Genomic DNA, 24,171 nt, shown 5'->3' with positions numbered 1-24,171 from the left:
GCGCCCCGCGCCCCCGGAGCCCGCGGGCGGCGCCGGCGCGCCGGGGAGGCTCTCGGCAGACACCGCCCCGCGGCGGCGGGCAGAGCGAGCCCGAGCCGCGCGGCGAGCTCCGGCCTCTCGCGCTTTCTTAAGTAACTGCAGCCGCTCTGCAGAGCTCCGCGATTTTTAGGAAGACGTTATATATGCTTTTTTGTACCTGCCTTCTTGGAGTCTCTCCCTGGGCTCCTGTGGCGCACTGAGGTTGCGCTTACTCCTTTACGGGGTTTTGTGGAGCTCCTTGGTTTTCCATTGTGATCTCTCTCCCTTTCATTTCAAAGGAATTCTCTGCCTTTTTATATATATACTTTTTCTATTTTTGTGTAAAAACCTGTTTCAGGGAGCATCAGTCAGCCTAAAAGGCTTTAAAGGAAGCAGCCAGCGGCAGTGACCAGTCTCCTCACAATGTGGACTTTCCTGGGTATTGCCTCCTTCATCTACGTGTATAAGAAGTGCGGGGACCTGATGACTTACGCTAATAAGGAGGTGCTCCTGTCCGTGCTGGTGTTTTTCTCCCTTGGCTTGCTGCTATCCTATAGGTATCGCTTCCGAGGGCCCAAGCAGCAGCAGCAGCAGCAGCAGCAGCAGCAGCAGCAGAAGCCCCACTTGGGGATGCTTTCAGATGTTCTCGCAGCTCTACCGCTTGTTGGCTTCTTCTGGGCCAAACCCAGCCCAGGATCTCAACAAGCTGAACAACCCAAATCCCGAAAGGTAGGTTCAATCGGACATGGCACACAGGGTGAAATGTCCTCCTATTGTAATCTCTGACTGCTGCCCCACGCTCCCAGTGAGGGAGAGGAGCTAATTAAGGATTGGAAAGGGTTTGTGTTTTGATTCTGGACGGCTGATTTGCCAAGTTTTGCATTAGCTGTGGATAACAAAAGAGACAAGCTTATTTAATTGATATACTTTTTTTTTTTAGCATCAAATGAAATGTGAGTGTTGGAAAAAAGAGTTATAGTAAAGGATTATTGTACTAGCAGAAAATATTCTCAGTTGCCAGTTCATTGTAGAGATCATCTTCCTAACATTTCTCGATGAAATATATTTGTCTGGAGAAAGCTGCAAATATAGTTAATTGGAAATTATTGCTGGTATGATACAGAACCTGAGCTCAGATAGTCAATCTGTTCCACTGAGCCGAACGTGAGACTTACTGTGACACAGTAGAGAGAACTGTAGTTTGTAGCTGGAGCTTAGCTGGAGTCCTGCCATCTAAGACTACTGAATGAATGTGCAGGTTCAGTACATCTGTGGATTGGAACTGTTAGACTACTTTCTTGTGTGCTTCTGGGCATTTTCAGCTGGGCACTGACCCCTTGCACAGCAGAACTTGAAGCTATTTGTGGCTGCAAGTGTCATGAATTTGCTGGCAGGCTCTGGATTATTATTATTATTATTATTTTATTTTATTTTATTTTTAAGTAAAGCCTGCTTTCACTGCAATTTGCTTTGTTACCTGATTTTTTTCTTCTATAGGTAACTTATTTTTGCACTCACTTGCTAAGTTGTATAACCTTTGATACAGATATAAACATGTCACTGTGCTACTAGAAATTCTGGTATTGGTGTTGTTCTGGGCATTCATTTCACTGATGCAATCATGGTTTTACTGCTGTCAGCACTGCAGTGCTGATGCATTTGTGGAAGAGTGGATTGGGCTCCATTCTGCATTCTGGTAGTTGGAGTAATGACTTGCAGGCTTGCACTGGAATTTTCCTTGTAACTTTTTTGCACTTCGAAGTCTATGTGATTAGTTGCTATTGGGAAGGTACTGTAACGTAGTTGGTCTTAAGGTATCAGATATATTCGTAATAATCTGATGTATATGATAAAATCTGATGTATGCCAATTCTTGACAGCTTTAAATATAGGTATATGGTGATCTTGCTCATAGTTTAGATTGCTTAATGAGTTTTCATTTTAGAACCAGTTCTTTACAACATTTCCCCATTAGCTGTTTCTGCTGACATTTTCCCATGCTGAGTGTTTACCATAAGCTGATTTTTCTGTTTGTTTGTAGGGAAGTTTCAGTTAGAAAGATGCTGATATTCTTTTACAGTAAAATGTAAGAGAAACACATTTTTCAATGAATATGATAACCTTTCCTATTGCAAAATGCTAAGGCCCCCATGAAGGCATTGGTATGTTATTTTGTAAATCAAGAAAATAGTACAACCTTGGTTCATTGTCTTTTATAGGGACTTGACTTTCAGTATATCTGAGACTGAAATTATGTTGGTGGTTTGGTTTTGATAAGGAGTGTGGTTTTAAGTAAGTGTTGTTTTTTTTTTCCCCCCCACTTGTTGTGTTTTGATCTCATTGTAGAGTACAACTGATTTTATTTTGGACAAAACTAAACTGGAAGATGGTCTCCAGCCAACTGATGGGCACTCAGTCCATCGGATCCTAGCAGAGCTAGTCCAAAGTTAGCCCCCTGAAGAAGTTACGGTACAGTTGTTGAGTCATCAGCGCATCCTGTTTTGCACTACTTCCAAATCTCTTGCTATGCAGCCATGTTCCTGTAAGCATAGCGTGAGTAGGCCAAGGAACAGTAGAGGACTATACTTACTTCTGCTCGGTGTCAGTGATGTGTAAGACTACGGCAGTAGAGAATTGTACCTCTCTATGATGAACAAAACTGATTAACTTTGACTCTGCAAAAATAATTTCCTCATCCTTCTGTTTCTGCATCATGCTATAATTAATTGTAATGTAAATGTACAGCAGAAATTCTACACGTGCATTTGTAATTTTGTTGGCTTTCCTTTCTAAAGGACAGAAGAGAAGTAAACTTCTCAGATTTACATATGACAGAGACTGCTCCAAATACAACATTATCGCCCCAGTATGATCCAGAAATTATCATTGTGGGTTCAGGTGTCCTTGGTTCTTCTTTGGCTGCGGTGCTCTCGAGGGATGGAAGAAAGGTGACTGTCATAGAGAGGGATCTGAAAGAACCTGACAGGATAGTTGGAGAACTGTTACAACCCGGAGGTTTTAATGCCCTTAGAGACTTGGGTCTTGAAGGTAAGTGCATTTCAAAGTGTAGATACATCTATAACACAAAAGTTAGTACACTCCATTGCATATTTACAAAAAGCATGCCTACAGAGAAAATCAAAAAATACAATATCTACTGTCAATATTTGAATTAAAATTGCTTAGATGTTTTTAGTCCACCATTTTGAAAATATTCTCCCCTTAGCATGTCTTTTGTTTAAGAAAATTGGACTCTATAAGAAGTAATTTTGATAGACAAGCTTTTTGAAATATGTTTTTCTTAACATATATTGGCATATATTTTGCAGATACAGTGGAAGGTATTGATGCACGAGTAGTAAACGGTTACATAATTCATGACATAGAGAGCAAGTCAGAGGTTGAAATTCCTTATCCAACAGCTGAAGATGGCCATGTGGCTAGCGGAAGGTCATTTCGTCATGGCCACTTCATCATGGGTCTCCGAAGGGCAGCTATGGCAGAACCTAAGTAAGTCAACTTGTAATAGTGAACATCACATTCTGTCTCCTGAGATTTAGTAACATTTTTCCCAGCGTCGGGAGGATTTTCAGTCCACTTCATTCTGTCTGAATACAGAGACCTCCAATTCACAAGACTAATACAAAAAGAGATCTATACTTACTTTTTTCTGTTTTCTGTAGATGTCATGTACATGAACTGAATATACATTGTGTATTAGCCACTGGGACAAGTTAATCTTTAAATTTATGGGACTATAGGCTTCAAATATTACGCAGAGTTCTGGCCCATGTGAAAGAACAGTTCAAGTGTAAAGGCTTGATTTTCCTATACTGATTCTTGTTTCTTTTTTAACAAAAGAAGCCACCTCTTCTCAGTAAAGAGAATGCATAGAACTTCTTTGACTGCTCAAGAAACCAATGGTAAATCTGGTATCGTTTCTTATGGTGATGTTATTTGTGATGCAAGCAATCAAACTCTTTTTACATTTATATGTTTGTGCTTTTTCTAATGACAACGAAGTAGGCAAAATAGCTAGAATGGAACAAGTAGCTGGAAAGACCAACTTCCAGTAGCTGCTGTGTTTTAGAATACTGTAGACCCTTCCTCTTACTAATAAAATAAAAATCATAGTGTTTGGTGTTTCTTCTAACAGATCCCTTTCTTTGAGAAGCTTTCATTGAAGCAGAGTAGATACTAGATGCTGTTTTCTGTGTGTGTGTGTGTTTTGTGGTTTTTTTTGCTATAAATTATGCTTACAAGGGAAATAAAGCCATTCGTATTTTCTTTATTCCTTATGCATCTTTATTCTGAACTGGAAAATTACTTGCTCCCGTCATTTATGTTACATTTTATGAACTATTAAAATCAGCACTAAAAGATAGAAAGTCTGCAATACAGTTAAGATTAATGACAACTGCATTTGCTATCTATAAAAGCTAAAGCTTTCTTGTTAGGGCTTCAAACTCAGTGAAATTTGGGCACATGTTCATTCAATTTGTGGAAGGCTCCAGTAGCTGTACAAAAATTTTGAAGCAAAAATTTACAACAGCTTATGTTTGACTTAAATTCTATTCTTTCCCATTTTTCTGGCTCTCTTTAATGTTCCTTTTGTATATGTTTGCTTTATTTTTATATGTAGCATAGAAAACTGCATATTGAATCAAGGTGCAGGAGAGATCAAACAATCTTAGTAGCACCATGAAGCTTTGTCTTTCATCTCATAATTTGTGAAAATATAGGGGAGAATTACTACTGGGAAAAATATACTTTTTCTTTGTGCTGGGCAATATGAATTTATTTTAGATAAGTAAAATTAATTTTATAGAGGAAAAAGGAAGTACATCTTAAGTTAATTATTTTTATAGTAGGTTAGAATCACAAAAGGAAACAAGCACTTAGATAAATCAGGAAATAAGCACTTACTTAGATGACTCAAATGATAAATATAAAAGAAGTTTAAAAGCTACTGGGATCCTCAATACCCTCATTCACCTGCTGTTAACCCAACAGGTTGCTGTATTCCCTTTCTGCTGAAGTTCCTATTAGTGTGCTTGCACATAACCATTTGTATTTTGATGCAGCCAACATGCTTGTTGCCTGGAAAAATTGTTAAGCTAGTCACTACCACTTCTTTGACCTGTGAGATTTGACGTGATAGGTATGCTTTCCTATGCCTAGGAGTTCAGATCTCTTGTGAAGTTTAAGTGTGGCAATGAAATTTTGGGGCAGGTAGTAGGTATGAATGTGTCTGTCCCCTATTGCTTGCTGGCATGTGAGTTAAGGCACCCACCTTGGCTGGGGGAGATTTGCTTTGAAATTTCTGTGCGGGCTGACGTGCAGCAAAGATATGAATCCAATTGCCTAGGTTCCTTTGAGAGTCAGAAATATCAAGCTGCTACATTCTGACATGGATCTTTATCTTGCTTTTCTAAGTTGCTGAATTCCATATGGGTATAAAAATATTCATGACCTAGAGAAAGAAGAGTGTTAGTTTTGAGCTGCTGAGAGTGTGTCTGAACTGCTAGGATCAGGTCTAACAGCTCAGACCCAACAACGAATTTAGGTGGACAGATACTTAATTTTTGAAACCTGAATAACCCATGCTGGGAGGTGAATGCAAGGGGTGTTCAGTTCAAACTCTGATCCATAAGCGTTAGGGGAACGTAAAGACACAAACAGCAAACTGAATGTGTATCCTGAATTTTGAGGTGAAAAGCTAGGTGTCTGTCCTGTGCAGATTACAGAGGTTACTTTGAGGCTTAGGTATCTCAGTTCTACCTAGTTTCCACATTAATGTTAAAGTGCTACTTTGGATCTTGCTCCTCGGTTCTACATAGAGTTAGGTCTCGCCCAAACTCTCAGTGTTTACCACTGTTCAGCACGGATGACTCCTCAGTTAGTGGCTGGTTTCTGACAGTTACTGGTATCAAATTCCTTTGTGCATCTCACATGTGGCCATGGGACACCTAATGCAAAACTGGGGATTCTGCTAAGTGGTAGCATGTTTGAGTTAAGCATTACAGTTTTAGAGTATTCTCATGTATCAAACATAATGGTAGTGTTGAACTGAAATTAATGACGGGCACTTCTTGCTATTTAACATGGCTTCTGAAAGCAGTCAAAACCACATCTTTGTGTGCAAAATTAAAAAAAAGTGTTTGTGACTGCAAAAACAGGCTTATTGAAGAACTGGTTTTACTTCTATGCATAGCACCTTGAAATTTTGGCCTCATTAACCCTCTTCCATTAAGTTCTTAATCCCTTTAATTTCAGTGCAAAATTCATTGAAGGCACTGTGTTACAGTTGCTTGAGGAAGAAGACTGTGTAGTGGGTGTTCAGTACAAGGACAAAGAAACTGGAGATATTAAGGTGAGACAATTTTGTGTTTTGATCTTTGTTTAACTTCTGTTCAAATACAGTCATGTATATAGCATTTTAAAAAAGTTTGCTATTTCAGAGCACTGATGCAGAAATACTTCAATTGTCAGGAAAGCAGAGGCTTTTAAAAAAAGGGAAATTGCTTTCTAGTGGGTACAGTCCTGGCATATGGGAATTCCTGTTATAAAGCGAAAAACTGAAATCTCCTTTCCTGGTTTCAAAGTTCCTTTGCTGTCTGAAGTTATGTAGCAAGCATGTTCAGATGGGCTCTGATGGGGAAGACAGGCATCTTTCTCCTGTCTAAGCTCTGCTGCCCTCCATACTAGATTCAGAAAACTCCTTAGTAGTGGAAGATCCTGCTCTGAGCTTTACTAACAAAATCTCACATCTTGAGGTCATTTAGAAATACATATGGTTTTATACCATTTTTAAGAGAGTCATTTAGAAGTACTTGCCCAAGATGTAGGAGAACTGGTTTTAGGCCCTCCTCAGGCAAAAGGCATTTCAGTCCATTTGCTTGCGAGTGACGTCGCTAGAAAGCTGTAAGACTGCTGAGTGGAAGCACCATCCTTGGCCCCCCTTGAGGTAGCCTGCAGTGGGGAGTCCTAAGTCCTCTTCCATGGTCTGTCTGCTTTTAATCTCATGTACAATGAATAAAACAGCATTAAGAAATCGACTCCAGTAAAATAAGCCATTGGATCACATCTGGGTACCGGAAAGGTAGAATTTTTTTGTTTTTTGTTTTCCTCAAATCCAGCTCACTTTATCATCCAGCAATAACAATTTTAGAAGGGGTTTGGCTTTTTTTGGTAGTGCATGTTTCCTATCTGTATAATGGGCATAAGCAAACTCATACTTTTCTTTGAATGCTCTAAGTTCTGTGGCTGGAAAGAGCTGTATTATATGCTGGCCTAGATCTGCTCTGATTGTAGAAACCCAGTGGAAGAAATTTCTGCTGGCCTTTTATTCTAGCTGTGTTTCACTGTCTGTGGCTTTACAGCTAGAGAACTATTTAAAAAAAGAAAAAAAAAAAAGCCTGTTTGCATTCCTTAGCAGCTTTCATAAGGAAAGGGGGCTGATGTGAATATGTTATGTCTGTGTGCTTTTCTGTCTTCCCCATCCCCAGTCTGTTCTCTACCACATGACCTCTGAGTTTTCTAATCTCTTAAATGAGGTTGAAATTAGCCAGGATGATAAAGTCAAATTACAAAGCAGGCAACTGAATAGAGGAAAGGTGTAAGTACACTAACTGTGGAAAAATTGTAGCATGAGGGTTCAGATCATTAGACACCAGGGAATCCCTGCAGCCAGGCAACTTGTATATGCGCTAATTGCAGGAATGATGAGAGCTTGCAATCATCTGAGGCAGGAATCCATAGGAAAAAAGGTTTTACTAGCTCTACTGTCTCTTGAGCTGTGTTTCTAAACTCACTTCCATAAGCTCAAAGACTAGAAATATATATATTATTTTACTTGGCTCCACACTCATCTGCCTTTGTCTAACATCCCTTCGTGCAGCAGAAGACAAAAGGATCGTATCATACAGGTGACTGAGTCCCATTCCTGTGCAGGAGGGAACTGCTCCTAGTTGAACACATTCCAGGCACAGATGTAGAATTCACATACTGGCTCACCAGATGCTTCTATCCAGTACTAAAAAGTTTCTCAGGAGTACTAATGAAACATGGTGTGGCTTTTTGCCCTATTATTTGCAGCCTGAAAGCTTAAAAGGAAAATTATTCTTCTGCTTGTGCCTACTGTATGAAATGATTAAAGGCCAAGGACTAATGCTTATTATAAACCAATAGTCATTTGCAATTAAATGACTGTATAGACTGACTAAAAGAATGAGAAAGCTATACATCTGTTTTAAAAAAAGAAAACATCTACCTCTAAATGATTTCTATTATAATGATGTTCTAATCTTTCAATAACAATAAAATGTTTAAAAATATGCTTTAAAATGTTAACCAGAATAATTTCCTCTGTTAGAGAATAATGAATGTATTAAACATTTAGAATTTGTAAATGCATTCAAGTTGAACCTAATGAGTTCACTCGAATTTTACTTTGTATTTTCTTTACTTGCACAATTTCTGCTCATAGTTCCTAAATACACTAGGAACTGCTCAGAATTGCCTGCGTACTCTTAAAAACTTACTATTATGTTTACTGCATTTCAGTTTGTTACACTTTGGTTTGTTTTTGTTTAGTTGCTTGTGTGTGATTCTTGTTTCAAATTTCTTTTTTGTTTTTTTTTTTGTTTTTTTGTTCTTTTTTGTTTTTTTGTTTTTTTGTTTTTTTGTTTTTTTGTTTTTTGTTTTTTTGTTTTTTTGTTTTTTGTTTTTTGTTTTTTTTGTTTTTTGTTTTTTTTTGTTTTTTGTTTTTTTTGTTTTTTTTGTTTTTTGTTTTTTTTGTTTTTTTGTTTTTTGTTTTTTTGTTTTTTTGTTTTTTGTTTTTTTTTGTTTTTTGTTTTTTTTGTTTTTTGTTTTTTGTTTTTTTTTGTTTTTTGTTTTTTTTGTTTTTTTTGTTTTTTGTTTTTTTTTGTTTTTTGTTTTTTTTTGTTTTTTGTTTTTTTGTGTGTTTTTTTGTTTTTTTTTGTTTTTTTGTTTTTTTGTTTTTTTTCCTGAGGAAGAACATTATAGGACGCAGGGAGCAGTTGCTCTACTTGTTCTTGTTTTTGTCAAAGTTGCTGCACAGTCCCCATAACTGTTATTTGATTCCATGTCTGTAAAAGCTGGTGCATATCATTAGGCTAAATTTTAGAAGAAGTAGAGTTAAATATCAAGATGAGGAAGGCAAAAAACACTTTCCTAATACATGTTTTATAAATCTGGTTTGTGATCATCTTACATGCTTATTGTTTTGTAGAACATCTAATGTGTAAATGAAAACAAGAGGGTTTGGGAATTATTCTCTACTGTTGTTCTGAATCAAAATAGAAAATGTTATATCTTTTTTTTTTTTATGCTGCAGGAGCTCCATGCACCACTTACTGTTGTTGCTGATGGACTTTTCTCCAAGTTTAGGAAAAATTTGGTCTCCAACAAAGTTACTGTTTCATCCCATTTTGTTGGCTGCATTTTGAAGGTAGGTTTTACATACAATACTGTATAAGCTGGTATGCTACTGTTAGTGTTGGTCTGAATTAAACTAAGTATGTTCTGGCTCATTAACTTTGTGCATATGCTTTGGCATATTGCCTATTTTTGTTCTTCACTGAGAAATGAGAAGAAACTCACTTCCCAGAGTCTGATGTCTTACAAAGGCCTTACATCATCTAAATGTTGTGAAAAGATTACTGCAAAGTGATACCCAATAACTCTCCCTATAGGGCTTGTAAATGCTTTTTCCCTAAAAGGGAATCGAGTGTGTGTGTTGGGGGGAGACTCAGATCACAGTCAGTATTTCTTAAAACACCTCTTATTGATTAACCTGTTACGTCAGTAGAATCAAGCTGCAGTTATTAATGGCAGGTAGCTGCACAAACAACACATTCATGTAATTGCTTACATACTTACATACAGTTACCTAGTTGGAGCAGTGTTTGGGAGTCCAACCCCTACTGTATACTGATGCACAGGGGGGGTTCTAGGTGGTGTTTAGAGTCCCTCAGAGTCCTCTGTTTCATCAGGTTTATGCATAATTCTGCATTTATAATCCTGTTTTCTCTGTCTGTATGTAGCAGCCACCGCCCTCTTGACGGTGTTGTGCAAGCCATCACTGATGCTAGTGTGTGCTGGCGGTCTTGTACCAATTCAGCAGACTCTTGGTGTTCTGAGTTTGTCAGTTCTTGTGGATTCTGCAGGATTTCTAGTCTCCAGAGCTTATCACTCCTTGGGAAACTTTCACACACTACCTTCTCAATATGTACATTTCCTTTCTTTGGCCTGTTGTTTTCTGGTTTTCCATCCAAAGTTATAGGTACTTACAGAACATTCACACAAATGACACAGAATCACAGAATGGTTGAGGTTGGAAGGGACCTCTGGAGATCATCTAGTCCAACCCCCCTGCTCAAGCAGGGTCACCTAGAGCACGTTGCACAGGATCGCGTACAGGTGGGTTTTGAGTATCTCCAGAGAAGGAGACTCCACAACCTCTCTGGGCAGTCTGTTCCAGTGCTCTGTCACCCTCACAGTGAAAAAGTTTTTCCTCATGTTCAGATGGAAGCGTCTGTGTTTCAGTTTGTGCCCGTTGCCTCGCGTCCTGTCACTGGGCACCACTGAAAAGAGTCTGGTCCCATCCCCTTGACACCCTCCCTTCAGATACTTGTGCACATTGATAAGATCTCCTCTCAGCCTTCTCTTCTCCAAGCTAAACAGGCCCAGCTCTCTCAGCCTTTCCTCATAAGAGAGATGCTCCAGTCCCCTAATCATCTTTGTAGCCCTCCACTGGACTTGCTCCAGTAGTGCCACATCCCTCTTGTACTGGGGAGCCCAGAACTGGATGCAGCACTCCAGATGTGGCCTCAGCAGGACTGAGTAGAGGGGGAGAATCACCTCCCTTGACCTGCTGGCAACACTCTTCCTGATGCACCCCACGATACCATTGGCCTTCTAGGCCACAAGGGCACATTGCTGCCTCATGCTTAACTTGGTGTCCACCAGCACTCCCAGGTCCTTCTCGGCAGAGCTGCTTTCCAGCAGGTCAGCCCCCAACCTGTACTGGTGCATGGGGTTATTCCTCCCCAGGTGCAGGACCCTGCACTTGCCTTTGTTGAACTTCATGAGGTTCCTCTCTGCCCACCTCTCCAGCCTGTCCGGGTCCCTCTGAATGGCAGCACAGTCCTCTGGTGTGTCAGCCACTCCTCCCAGTTTTGTATCAGCAAACTTGCTGAGGGTGCACTCTGTGCCTTCATCCAGGTCGCTGATGAAGAAGTTGAACAAGACTGGACCCAGTACTGCCCCCTGGGGAACACTGCTAGGTGCTGGCCTCCAGCTAGACTTTGTACCATTGAGCACAACCCTCTGAGCTCTGCCATTCAGCCAGTTCTCAATCCACCTTGCCCTCTGCTCATCTAACCCACACTTCCTGAGCTTGCCTATGAGGATGTTATGGGAGACAGTGTCAAAAGCCTTGCTGAAGTCAAGGTAGACAACATCCACTGCTCTCCCCTCATCTACCCAGCCAGTCATTCCATCATAGAAGGCTATCAGATTGGTTAGGCATGATTTGCCCTTGGTGAAGCCATGCTGACTACTCGTGATCACTTTCTTGTCCTCCACATGCTTGGAGATGGCCTCCAGGATGAGCTGCTCCATCACCTTTGCAGGGATGCAGGTGAGGCTGACTGGCCTGTAGTTGCCTGGGTCCTCCTTCTTGCCCTTTTTGAAGGCTGGGGTAACGCTGGCTTTCTTCCAGTCCTCAGGCACCTCTCCTGTTCTCCATGACCTTTCAAAGATGATGGAGAGTGGCTTAGCAATAACGTCCGCCAGCTCCCTCAGCACTCGTGGGTGCATCCCATCGGGGCCCATGGATTTGTGGGTGTCAGGTTTGCTTAAATGATCTCTAACCCACTCCTCCTCCACCAAGGGAAAGTCTTCCTTTCTCCGGACTTTCTCTCTTGCCTCCAGGGTCTGGGGTTCCTGAGGGCTGGCCTGAGCAGTAAAGACTGAAGCAAAGGCAGCATTCAATAACTCTGTCTTCTCTGCATCCTTCGTCACCAGGGCACCCACCCCATTCAGCAGAGGGCCCACATTTTCCCTAGTCTTCCTCTTGCTACTGATGTATTTGAAGAAGCCCTTCTTGTTGTCCTTGACATCTCTAACCAGATTTAATTCCAGACGGGCCTTAGCCTTCCTCGTCGCATCCCTGCATACTCTGACAACGTTCCTACATTCCTCCCAAGTGGCCTGTCCCCCTTTCCACTTTCTCTAGACTTCCTTCTTCTGCTTGAGTTTTGCCAGGAGCTTCTTGCTCATCCATACAGGTCTCCTGCCTCCTTTGCTTGACTTCCTACTCATAGGGATGCACCGCTCTTGAGCCTGGAGGAAGTGATGTTTGAATATTAACCAGCTCTCCTGGACCCCTCTTCCTTCTAGGGCCCTAACCCATGGGATTCCTCCAAGTAGGTCCCTGAAGAGGCCAAAGTTTGCTCTCCTGAAGTCCAGGGTTGCGATCCTACTTAGTGCCCTGCTTCCTCCTCGCAGGATCCTGAACTCCACCATCTCATGGTCACTGCAGCCAAGGCTGCCTCCAACCTTCACATCTTCAACCAGTCCTTCTTTCTTTGTTAGTACGAGGTCCAGCAGCACACCTCTCCTTGTTGGCTCCTCCATCACCTGTGTCAAGAAGTTGTCACCAATGCTCTGCAGGAACCTCCGGGACTGCTTGTGCCTAGCTGTGTTGTCTTTCCAGCAGATATCGGGGTGGTTGAAGCCCCCCATGAGAACCAGGACCTGGGATCGTGAGGCTACTTCCAGCTGTCTGTAGAAGGCCTCATCAGGTGGCCTGTAGTAAACACCCACAACAGTGTCACCCATGCTAGCCTGCCCTTTAATCCTTACCCATAAGCTCTCGACTCGCTCTTCATCCACCCCTAGGCACAGTTCAATACATTCCAGTTGCTCTCTCACATAAAGAGCAACTCCGCCACCTCGCTTGCCTGGCCTGTCTTTCCTAAAAAGCACGTAGCCATCCATGACAGCACTCCAGTCATGCAAGCTATCCCACCATGTCTCTGCAATGGCAATGAGATCATGGCCCTGCGACCGCACACACATCTCTAGTTCTTCCTGTTTGTTCCCCATGCTGCGTGCATTGGTGTACAGGCATTTCAGAGAGGTGATCGAGCATGCAGGTTTCCCAGGAGGGGTAAAAGAGGATCCTCCATAGCCACATCCCATGCGCACTTCCCTGGCTGCATTCACCTGCTGGAGGTGTCCCAACTTGAGCTGTCTTTTGCCAGCTACCCTGGCACTAAAACTCTCCCCTTCACCCATCTTTCCTAGTTTAAAGCCCTCCTTACCAGGTTGGCCAACCTGTTGGCAAAGACACGCGTGCCCCGCTTAGTGAGGTGGATCCCATCTCTCCCCAGCAGTTGTTGATCTTCAGACAGGGTCCCATGGTCGTAGAAACCAAAACCCTGTTGCCAACACCAGCGGCAAAACTGTTGTTAACTTGGAAAGTCCGTCTCCTCCTCCTCTCATCCATCCCCCTCACTGGCAGGATTGAGGAGAAATTCATACAGAAGGGGCTTTTATAATACGGAGCTGGCATTTGTTGCTATTTGGTATTTTTTGGAAGGTTTTTGGTAAGGAAATGACAGCAATGTAAAGTGAAAGAAAAGTGTTTGGGTCAGAATCTGTGAAAATAAGAGATTTACTCAAGAATTCAATCAAATATAATTGCTAGCAGAGGCACTGAAGTTCTACATAGAGAATATTTCTGTATAAAAGATTTGAATACTTTTTTTAAGCAACAGCTGAGGACTGTCTTGAATTTTGATATTAAGTGATTTTCCGACAGAATCAATTAGAACCATGTTTTTAATATTTTTCCAGCCATTCTATCAGTTTTTCTGTCACTTGAGGAATGCTTGGAAATTTTTGTCTGTTTTTAACTCTTAAATTATTGATACATGTGCTGTCTCAACTATAGGATAACTGAAGTTGCCGTGTCACGTGTAGTATATGTGGTACAATTACAGCTCAGTTTTTCAGCTCTTAAAATATGTTTTTAAATAATTGTAATTACTTAATTGTAGTCTAAGTAATCCAGATAGAAAAAGAAAAAAAAATGTGGATATTGCACTTAAAAATGAGATTTCTGGCTTTAACAGTAGAGTTCATTGTTAATCTATGCAAATAACTTCCCTGTAGTTGAACAAGGGAGGGTTAAACAACTAGGGCAGGATTCAACATAGCTGGTTAAACTGATCTCTGGACTACATAGACCTGTGTATGGGAAATACTAAAAAAAGAAACGTTTCAGCATCTCATATAAAACAAGTACTAATCCCTGGGTTGGAAGTAGGCACCTTTGTCAAGTTGGAATTTAATTTGTAAAATTGTTTGTCTGGGTATAGCTGCTTTGACTGGTTCCTGTTAAGAGGTCAATCATTAAGCTGGTGACACTCATTTTTTCCTAGTATTTTTATTATTTGGGCACTTGTTCAGGGAGCAGAAATCCTGAGTTTCAGCTCCTCTTAAGAGCTGTGGGTCAAACCACCTATGGCTTATACTCCAGAAGAATACCCTAACTGTGCTTCTGCCTGAAGATGGGCCACTGCCTAACTAGGGGAATACGTATCTTAAGGACCTATACGTTTTGTGTGAGAAAGTGTGAATCTAGCTCTGTAGCTAGATGATGGGAGAACTCGGGTGGGAATACTGAGTGTGTCTTGCCCTCCACGGCTGCTATATTAATCATTGGATTAATAGTTAAAATAATTAAGGGAGCAGGAATGAACACTACAGAACTTCCAGTGGACTGGAAACACAGATTTGGAGAAATTGCAGTACTTTTGGGGTCCTTCCATCTTATAATTATCACTGCCCAACACCTCCTGTTTCCCTCCTTTTGGAAACTTGTTTTAAGCATATGAGTAGCTACTGTGGTTACTGTCATGGTTAGGAGCCTACAAGTCTTCCTCAATTGATATCTCTATATAGTGATATACAGAGTATTGTATTTTTCCTTCCTACCACTTTGTTTATTAAAATAATACAAAATGATCCAAAAAAACTATCACATTACATACTGACAGTGGCATGTTTTCTACATATTACTGAGCTGACTAAATGAAATGTATAGCTTAACATATATTTTAGTAGATATTAAAATGTATTGACAAAAGAATTGTAATTACAGTGGAGGTAAGCTAACTTCGTTCTTGAAAACATTTCTATTATTCATTTAAAGACAACAAATAACACAGGCAAACTTAATATGGTATTTTATGGGATCTTATTTCCACGTATATCAGAAATTATATTGTATTTCTCAAGTTTAATATCCTTTCATTAATCAGTCTCGATCCTTCTCCCCCCTCTCTTTATTTTTAAGGATACACCACAGTTTAAAGCTAATTATGCTGAACTTGTTTTAGCTAAAACTAGTCCAGTGCTAATCTATCAGATTTCTTCAACGGAGGCTCGGGTCCTTGTTGATATTCGAGGAGAAATGCCAAAAAATTTAAAAGAATACATGATTGAGAACATTCATCCGCAACTACCTGGTAAGTCTAGAAAGGTTTCTCTCCAAAGTCTTCACAATTAGAATGTGCCCTAAAGGGTTTTTTCCCGATTTCACTGCTGAAATATTGACATATGAATTTTAAATCAGATCTGTATATACATAGAATAATCTTTGGATTGTGTTAGTTAGTCTTTGGCACCCAAATCCTTGCAAGATTTGGAGCGAGGATGGGAAGACATAGAGATTGTATGTTTTTTCTATGCACATGGTTGCTGTTGCAGTAAAACAGTCACTAAGATTCCACATCAAACAAGAGTTTGTTGATTTGGCATCTGTAGTGTTAGCAATTCAGAAGGATTACACTAAGCTCTTCTGAGAAGAGCTTAAAATGGGTTGTGTGCAAATTATTTCAGACTCCACCTAAGTAATATAACTAAATAATTTGATTATTACAGATCACCTAAAGGAACCATTCTTAATAGCAGTTCAGAATGATCGCTTGAGGACTATGCCAGCAAGCTTCTTGCCTCCTTCAGCTGTTAACAAAAAAGGTACGTATTAGGAAATAAAGGGGGGGAAAGGCATTCTAAATTACTTGTGAGACTTAGGACTGTGTTGTTATATGTGTATGTTGTCAATATGTATGTTGTTCAGTACAATTGTCTTATGATTCTGGTAAGAAAAACAGTATTTTGAAAATGTGTATTTGGCACAATTTAACTAGAACATTTATACTGACACTAGACTTCAAATTAATTTCTGCTTCATTTTAAAGTTCAGGTTTGTTTTTTTTTTATTTTTAAGATGTAGAACCAATCAGTTCATGACTGAAATCATTCATGCTTATACAAGGTTTGTTTGTTTGTTTGTTTGTTTGTTTAAAGGAAAACTTGATATTAGAAAAGCTCTTGAGCTCTGTATTTGTGTGTATTCCACACATACACACATACAGGAAAGAAGTATTTTGAACGTTTATTTTTTTAGAGCTTTTTAAACAAGATAATTCAAAGACATCTGATTTTAAATTTCTAGTTGTTATCTGTCTTGTTTCCTGGTGGGAGTGAATTCTTTGTAAGTTTTATATCAAAATACAGGATTTGAGTTTGACATTTGTATAGTGGTTTGTACAGTATTCTATTAATTTTTCTTTTCTTCTTAGGAGTTCTTCTTTTAGGAGATGCGTATAATATAAGGCACCCTCTAACTGGTGGAGGAATGAGTGTTGTTTTAAACGATGTTAAAATATGGAGAAGTTTGCTGCAGAATATTCCCGACCTTTATGAAGACTCTGACATTCTTCAGGTGAAGCTTTATTTTGGACTTAGTTTAGGCAACTTTAGCTGCAGTATAGATAAGACACTAAATTTCATGTAACTCAAGGACATGTAAGTTATTAGTGAGGCACAGCTGTTTACAAAACTTTGGATAGATAAATCATACATTAGGCTTTCACTAGTAGGCAGAGATGTGATTCATTACTTCTGTGGCTGCATGGCAAAAGGCAGATGCAAAACTTTGTTTACTGGTATGTCTTGTTTTGCTTAAGGAGACTGGTGTGCTATGTCTACCGTCAGTCTGCTTTGCTAGGGTAGTATTTGGTATTTCCCATCTTGATAGTGCATTTCTGATGCAGAACTAGCTTAAGAGGGATGAGGTTGGACCGTTACACTTGTGTGAGCGGTACCTAGAGAAGAATGAGCATGCGTACCTAGTTTTTCAAGACATGTTTCGATAGCCTCTTGACTCATACAGGCCTCATTAGCCTGTATTAATCTCACAGCGGTAAGGTAGAAGGCATCCTTCTTGCCGAGGAATCAGCATTGTCAGTGTTGATGCTGGGAGGCTTTTTAGTGAGATTTACACCCAAAATTCTGATCAGTAGATGGTGAGACTTTTTTTTTTAAACTACTTTTTAATAAAGTTGGCATGTTGATTTGGCTAAAGGACAGCTAAAATAATTATAGACTACAGATAAATTATTCAGCAAGTGTGTGTTTTTGAGAAGTGAGAAGCATTTAAAGGGAGTCTGAATGTCACTGATCTTTATAGCCATTACAGGATTTATCTGACCAAGTACAGGTATCTACATCTCAGCTCATCACCTCAGATTTACAGTTATTTCCTACTTACTTTCAGTCAACAGAGAGAAACACGAGTTACATCTGTCACGTATTTGATCTAATCTAGTCACCTGCGTTACGAGATGAAGCACACCCTGGATCTGTCTGCTTTTCTCTGTTTCATATAAGAGCAGCCTAGATCACTGATTCAGATAAATTTCCAAAGTTCCTCAATGACATCGTGTAGTTTCAATTTAGTATATCACTAAATCCACTCTACACTTTGACATGGGTATGACTTTCACCCATTTAGAAAGCTTTTGAATGCTCTTCTGGAGTTTCCTGATAGAAATAATGTTTTTCTTACTTTTGCAGGCAAAAAAAACATTTTACTGGTCAAGAAAAAAGTCTCATTCTTTTGTAGTGAATGTTCTTGCCCAGGCCCTATATGAACTTTTTGCTGCCACAGATGGTAAATACATTTTAAAGATAACTTCTAATTAGTTACCACTTGGTAAATAAATATGGGGTGGGGGGGATGTGGGATGTATATGTATATAAGTATATGTCCACGTGTTTGTATTTATATGTACTTCAAAGGATTTTAAGGAGTTAGTTTAACCTGCGTTCCCAGTTGTTTTGCTCTAGTCTTACGTAAACTGAGTTTTAGTGATGTGAAGGAAAGGCTGGAATTAGTATTAAAAAAAAAAAGAAAAAAAGAAATTTTGTATCAGTTAGTACTCAGAAATATGTAGATATTTTGTAAGATTATCCTTTACTTAAATAAAGCCAGCTCCAAATCTCACTGAATTTAGAGACACAGCTGCAAAGTCATGGATTTTACATCACTGTTGTGTATGCCAAAAAAGTTTTCAATATCTGCTGTATATATTTGCTGAATCATTTTTAAATCATTTTGCAGATTCCTTGCATCAGCTAAAGAAAGCCTGTTTCCATTACTTCAGACTTGGTGGCGAGTGTGTCTCAGGTCCTGTTGGACTGCTGTCTGTGTAAGTTCAGTGCACTGATAATAGTTAATATGAACCTGACCAAGTATTATGAGCCTCTGTTGGGACCTACCTTGCTCCCAGTCAGTCAAATCTGCACATGGAGAATGGTCCCCGTGAACCGATGCCTTTAGGATTAGGCTTAGATGGAAGCTTTGTTAGAAGCCATTGTGTTCAAATGCTGACTTTTTTTTAATGCAACTGAAATATGGAAAGGAGTTAATATAGGTGGCATGGGAGTTTGAATGGTGCGGAGTGGTCCAGGCTAGCTGAAGAGTTAAGGGTAATAGAGGCGTTTCATACTTGATAAGTTGAGGGTAGTGACAGATGTCTCCCATATATGAGCAAAAGGAACAGGGAAATGAGAAACAATCAAGTTGTTTCAGATGCCCCAAGAAATGGGTGAATGCACATAAATCATACCACTTTGAACGTGTGAAAGGTGAGCATTTGTTTCTCCTGTTCTGGAATAAGAGCTAAAACTGGTAGAGCCTGTTGAGAATAATCCCCTGGGAAATGATAAAGGTAGACACAGACTATGAGAAATGAGAGAGAAATGGAGGGAAAAAAGGCATAGTGGTGTGCGTGGATTATACTGTAGAAGGGAGTAGAGAGTGTGTAGCAGCCCCAGGATATACCAGTTTTTTTCAGGTGAGACATCAGGACCAGAGCTGCCTAAATGAGAAAGACAAACATGGTCTCAAATGAAAATCTCTAATCGTAAATTGAAAATTTCTTAGTGCTTTCCATTTCTGTTTATTTGCATATTTTATTTTGTTTTTTGTTTTTGTGTTTTTGTTTTTTTTTAATACAGGTTATCTCCTAAACCAATGGTACTGATTGGTCACTTCTTTGCTGTGGCATTATATGCTGTTTATTTTTGCTTTAAGTCAGAGTCCTGGATCACCAAACCTCGAGCATTCCTCAGTAGTGGAGCTGTCCTTTACCGGAGTTGCTCTATAATATTTCCACTTATTTACTCTGAAATGAAATACTTGGTCTATTAAATGGAAATGGGGAAAATGACTGAAGGAAGAAGACATGGAAGTCACGATGCCTTTAAAATCTTTGGACATGTACTATTTAATATTGTATTATGTTTTCTTCTATTTCTTCTTAAAATGCAATTTCCCTTTTCTGGTTTTGGCTTAAATTTGGTTTTGTGGTTATATATCCATATATTATATGTAAATATCCTTTCCTTTGCAAATTAAATTTAAAAATGAGTTAGCTGTTTACAAGGACCATAATTAAGTGTTGACATATGATAGGTAATTGCCAGTTTTGTCAGAAAATTCATTCCTCACTTTATCCATTGCATAGAGTGCACCACTAATATTAATAAACTGAAAAGTGAAAAATATAAACCATATGCTGCTATTATCCTTCATGCTTTTTTTCTGTTCAACAGTTCCATAGACTGTTTCTTTATTACTGTGAAATGTTGTAAGAAAACTCTTGATTTGTGTTAGTTCATTAGAAATATTTGCCTCTGTTCTATTTCAGTTGCAGCTAAGATACTAGTCTGCTGACACTTAAAAGGACACTGTAAAGGATTTCAGATTGTGAAGTGTCACCATATCTTTAACTTTGATCACTGTTACAAATGTCGTGTTGCTTTTCTAAAATCATTTTTAAACCAGAATTCCTTTAAACAAGTAATAATCAAGCTGTAGTTCTGTTGACTACTGCATTGCACCTGGGTAGTGAAAGCACATATTTTTGAAACTTTCTTCCTATCTATCTCACTCCTTTGTAAAAACTTAGGGCTTTTTGTTTTGTTTAGCTTGGTGTGTGCGCAACTGAAGCTTATAAATACTGCCACTAACTGAAGCACAGCATCAAATTGTACCCACTGAAACAAATTCAGTAAAGGCCATTTCCAGGAGACAGTAAAGTAACCTTTAATATTGCTTCTAAAAATTCATGAGAAGTACCGTGAAAGTGTCCTTTTAATACTTGGAATATATTTTTTCCTGTAGAGGTTACTGCATGTGACTAAAGAGTTCATATTTTTTACTGTTGGTTAATATTCCTCTCTATGTTATCTTTAACAGTATGCTTTCCTTTGGTCTTGTGTATTCTGATTTTTTTTTTTCTTACCTTTCTCATGTTTGCTTTGGTATCACTGTGTGGCTTTTCTGTTTTGGCTTGCCTAAACAATCATGCATCAGCACAGCCAAAAGTTTAGAGAGCAGTAGCAGCTTACGTGTTTCTGTACTAGCAAAACTTTGACTGTATCTTTTGAAAATGACAGGTTGCATAAGCTGTATATAAACATAATTTTTCTGTTGGATTTTCAAAAAAAAAAAAAAAACTATGGAGAGGCTTTTTTAGTATTTTATTTGATGGATATTTCAAATGACCAGTTTTTTTCCAGAGGAAACAAAAATACCTATATTTTTCTAACCACTATCACTTTTGATACCCTCTTGAAATTAAACATAGACACATTCACAATGCATGAAAACTTCAGGGTAAAATACTAATATTTTCAAGTATCATTATACATGGTAACTAAATGATACCCCTTTAAGGGTATACAAAGTTTGCAGAATTTATATAAGTGTTTTCAAAATTTGTGACAATTTTGAAAATATTGATTACTTTTGCGTATTCCTATTTTTTAATATTATTTGCAGTCAGTTTCTTTAAAAGTCAAAGATTAACAATCCTGAGCCAAATACATACCCTCAGCTAACTTACTTAAATAAAAAGTTCTCATATCTGTAGATCTCTGTTGTGTATTTCTGAACAAGGAGTTTTTGTAGGTTCTGAAAACCACTGTGCTTAGAATTTACATATATATTTAGGTACTTTTCTCTTTTTTTTGAACCTAGTTTCTGGTTAAATTTCCTGTCATGACTATAAAAGTAAATATTACTTGTTGAAAACTGTAATGGGAAATCTTGTATGTATGTGTGAGGAAGAACAAATATGACTCATGAAATGGACATGTAACTTGACTTCTGGACAAGGTGGAAGGACTTAATTCGATGAAGTATTGAACAAATTGGGATCATTTGGAACGCGCAGTAGCACAGAGTGTGGTCTGCTAACTGAAATTATCGATGCATTGACCTTCAGTAGTGTTTGGGAAAAAATAGGCTGGGATCTTACCCCAGCTGGCCAGCAGCACCCAGCGAAGCTTTGTCATGGTGCAGAGAAGTTGGAGAGCAGAACTTCAAGCTGTGCTCCATAGTGCCTGGCTGTGGCGCTTTTCTCAGAGGGAGGTGGAGGACAAGGAAGTAATGAAAGAAATCATTTCTGAGCCAAGTGAGGGCAAGAAAAATAAAGCTGGCAGCAAGGGGGAGAATCCGTAGTCAGAATGGCCAAAGATGGAAACTAAGAACAGCTAGTGCTAGCCAAAGTATGCAGTAGAGAGTGCAAGAGTTCTGGTTTCTGTTTTGTACACCTATATGCAGCAAAAGGAGGTGATATGCCAGAAAAGAGGAATCAGTCATGACTCAGAATCTGAGAAGAACACAAGGAGACCGCATGCATAGACAACTCACAGGTTGCATCAAATTATATATAGGCAAATTTTAAAGAGGCTAGTTCTAAGAGTTTGTACACTGCAAAATTTAACACTGTCCTCTATCCTAAACAACGTGCTTTTGATAAAAGTGTTGCAGGCACATGAGGGACCTGTATCTTGTTAAGTATGCGGTTATCCCTGTATTCCAGGATGGATGCAGCTGTGTCTGACCAACAGAGAAGAAGTAGCAAGAGAAGCAGCTGTATAGTGGTGAGATTATAGTTAGGCAGTGCAGGAGTGTATGGAAAATTGCTAGAGGTGGGGAGGAAAAAAAGTACTGTAGTTGCCCCTGATGAGTGACGCAGAGGCCTGTTCACGGGTAGGAAGTTGATTCATGCTTCAAGATGTTTGTTACATTTTTTGGAGCTTGTCTGAGAAATTTGCTAGGTAACTATCATGAAGATTAAGTGTTTTGGTCTTCTGGGGTTTTGTTTTGTTTTGTTTTGAACAAGCCCTTTGTTGGAAAATACATGGGGCAGTGAGAGTTTTTAAATACAGCTTTAAAAGCATAACTGCAGGCACGCAGTGTTGTGAAGAGTGCTGCCCGTCTGGTCTGTGTATGTGTTTGGTGCCTCTTGTTCCAATGCAAGAAAGTAAAAGGCAGAGGGGTGGTGGTGGTGGTGGTAGTTTTCCTCCTTTCATTCCCTTTTAATCACCTGGAACAATGAGAAGGCACTTGATTAGTCTTGGATCAGCTCCTGGATTTTGTAATTTGTAACTTGATTGTGCTTCTGAGACAGTGGTAGCATAATGTGATGTTTGAAATCCCAAGCATAATTATAGTGCCTCTTTGGAGAAGTGTATGAATAGAGGTCTAAATCTTAAATCTGCAACTGCAGAAAAGAGGAGCACACAATTTTCTGTAGATGTGTATGATTTTTTAATGGTGTCTGATCATTCATAAAAGTAGGGGACTTCACACTTAAAACTATCATATTGATATCTGTAATACATTCCAGGGGGAAAAAAATAACAAGAAACTCATGCTATTCCTGGGTTGTACTGCCTAATCTCTGTTTCAGTTGAATGATGATTTGTTTTTGAATAACCACACTTCATTTTGGTTATAATCAAGCTGCTGTAAAGTACATGCAACATGAATGCTGTTGCTAGGGTTTCCAAACATCTGTGGAAATCTGAAAAAATGGGGACAATTAAACAAATTACTCCTTTTCTGATAATGCCAGTTCTGTGTTGTTTTTCTCCTTCGTGCTTGCATTGTCCACCACTGCCTTCCCAGTCGCTGCCTTCTGCCTCTCAGTTCTGGTTCTCGCTCCACGTTTGCAGCCAGGAGCATGCTGTAGCTTAGGACTCGGTTGCTGATAGCCGGGAGGGTAACGTTGTGTGACTTGCCCATACTGGTTTACCATGTGAAAGCTCTTACCTAAGGCTGCTTACATTTCCTAAAACCTACATATTGGTATTTACTGTAATAGTGTTGATGCACAAGAATTGTTTTATGTCAGTGAGGCAGTAATTTATGGTTGGCTTACAGAACTTGCACATACTGCTGTCTGGAACCAGCTTTTGTGTTCTGGACAAAAGCAAAATCCATTCAATCCAGAATAAATATGGGCAGTTGGTAAATTATTTATGCATCCTGAAATTGTGGCTTGCTCAGCATGACGATACTAGATGGGAAATAGTGTCAGCAGTTCCTAAATTGTTCCCAGTGGAGCTCCAAAGAGCTGTGCAGGCTCCTGTGCTGTGCATAGTGAACAGCAGCGTGACAGTTTGCTGATATCAAGTTATTCAATGTACTGAAAATAAAAGCCTACTAGGTATTCTAAATAGTAAGTGAAATCTGTTGTTAATGTAAGTGAAGTAACATGAACAGGAAGAAGAATCCTGACCCAGTTTGTGATGGATTCTAGTTGTAACTGTTCAGAAATGAGATATGGGAGTCGCTGTGACTAGTTCTCTGAACACTTCCACTCAGTTCTCAGCAGGAGTCAAAAAGGTAAGCAGGATGGTAGAAACTGTTAGTGAAGGGCTAGAGAGAAAAAACACAGAAAACAAATATGC

General features: G+C 39.3%; 1 protein-coding gene across 1 annotated transcript; it reads left to right on the top strand.

The window, feature by feature from the left end:
- Window positions 1-352: 352 nt before the first annotated feature.
- SQLE (squalene epoxidase) lies at window positions 353-23,327 on the top strand. The gene is made up of 11 exons (XM_013956944.2): window positions 353-747; window positions 2,814-3,066; window positions 3,348-3,528; window positions 6,295-6,391; window positions 9,377-9,490; window positions 15,410-15,581; window positions 15,997-16,092; window positions 16,701-16,843; window positions 17,977-18,073; window positions 18,524-18,611; window positions 19,423-23,327. The coding sequence occupies exons 1-11, from the start codon at window positions 442-444 to the stop codon at window positions 19,613-19,615; spliced, it is 1,740 nt and encodes a 579-aa protein (XP_013812398.2). The 5' UTR covers window positions 353-441; the 3' UTR covers window positions 19,616-23,327.
- The last annotated feature ends 844 nt before the right edge of the window (window positions 23,328-24,171 follow it).

The sequence above is a fragment of the Apteryx mantelli genome, chromosome 2, assembly GCF_036417845.1.
Source record: "Apteryx mantelli isolate bAptMan1 chromosome 2, bAptMan1.hap1, whole genome shotgun sequence".
NCBI classification, from domain to species: Eukaryota; Metazoa; Chordata; class Aves; order Apterygiformes; family Apterygidae; genus Apteryx; species Apteryx mantelli.
The sequence above is the reverse complement of the archived record's forward strand: the minus strand, read 5'-3'. Positions and strand labels throughout refer to the sequence as shown.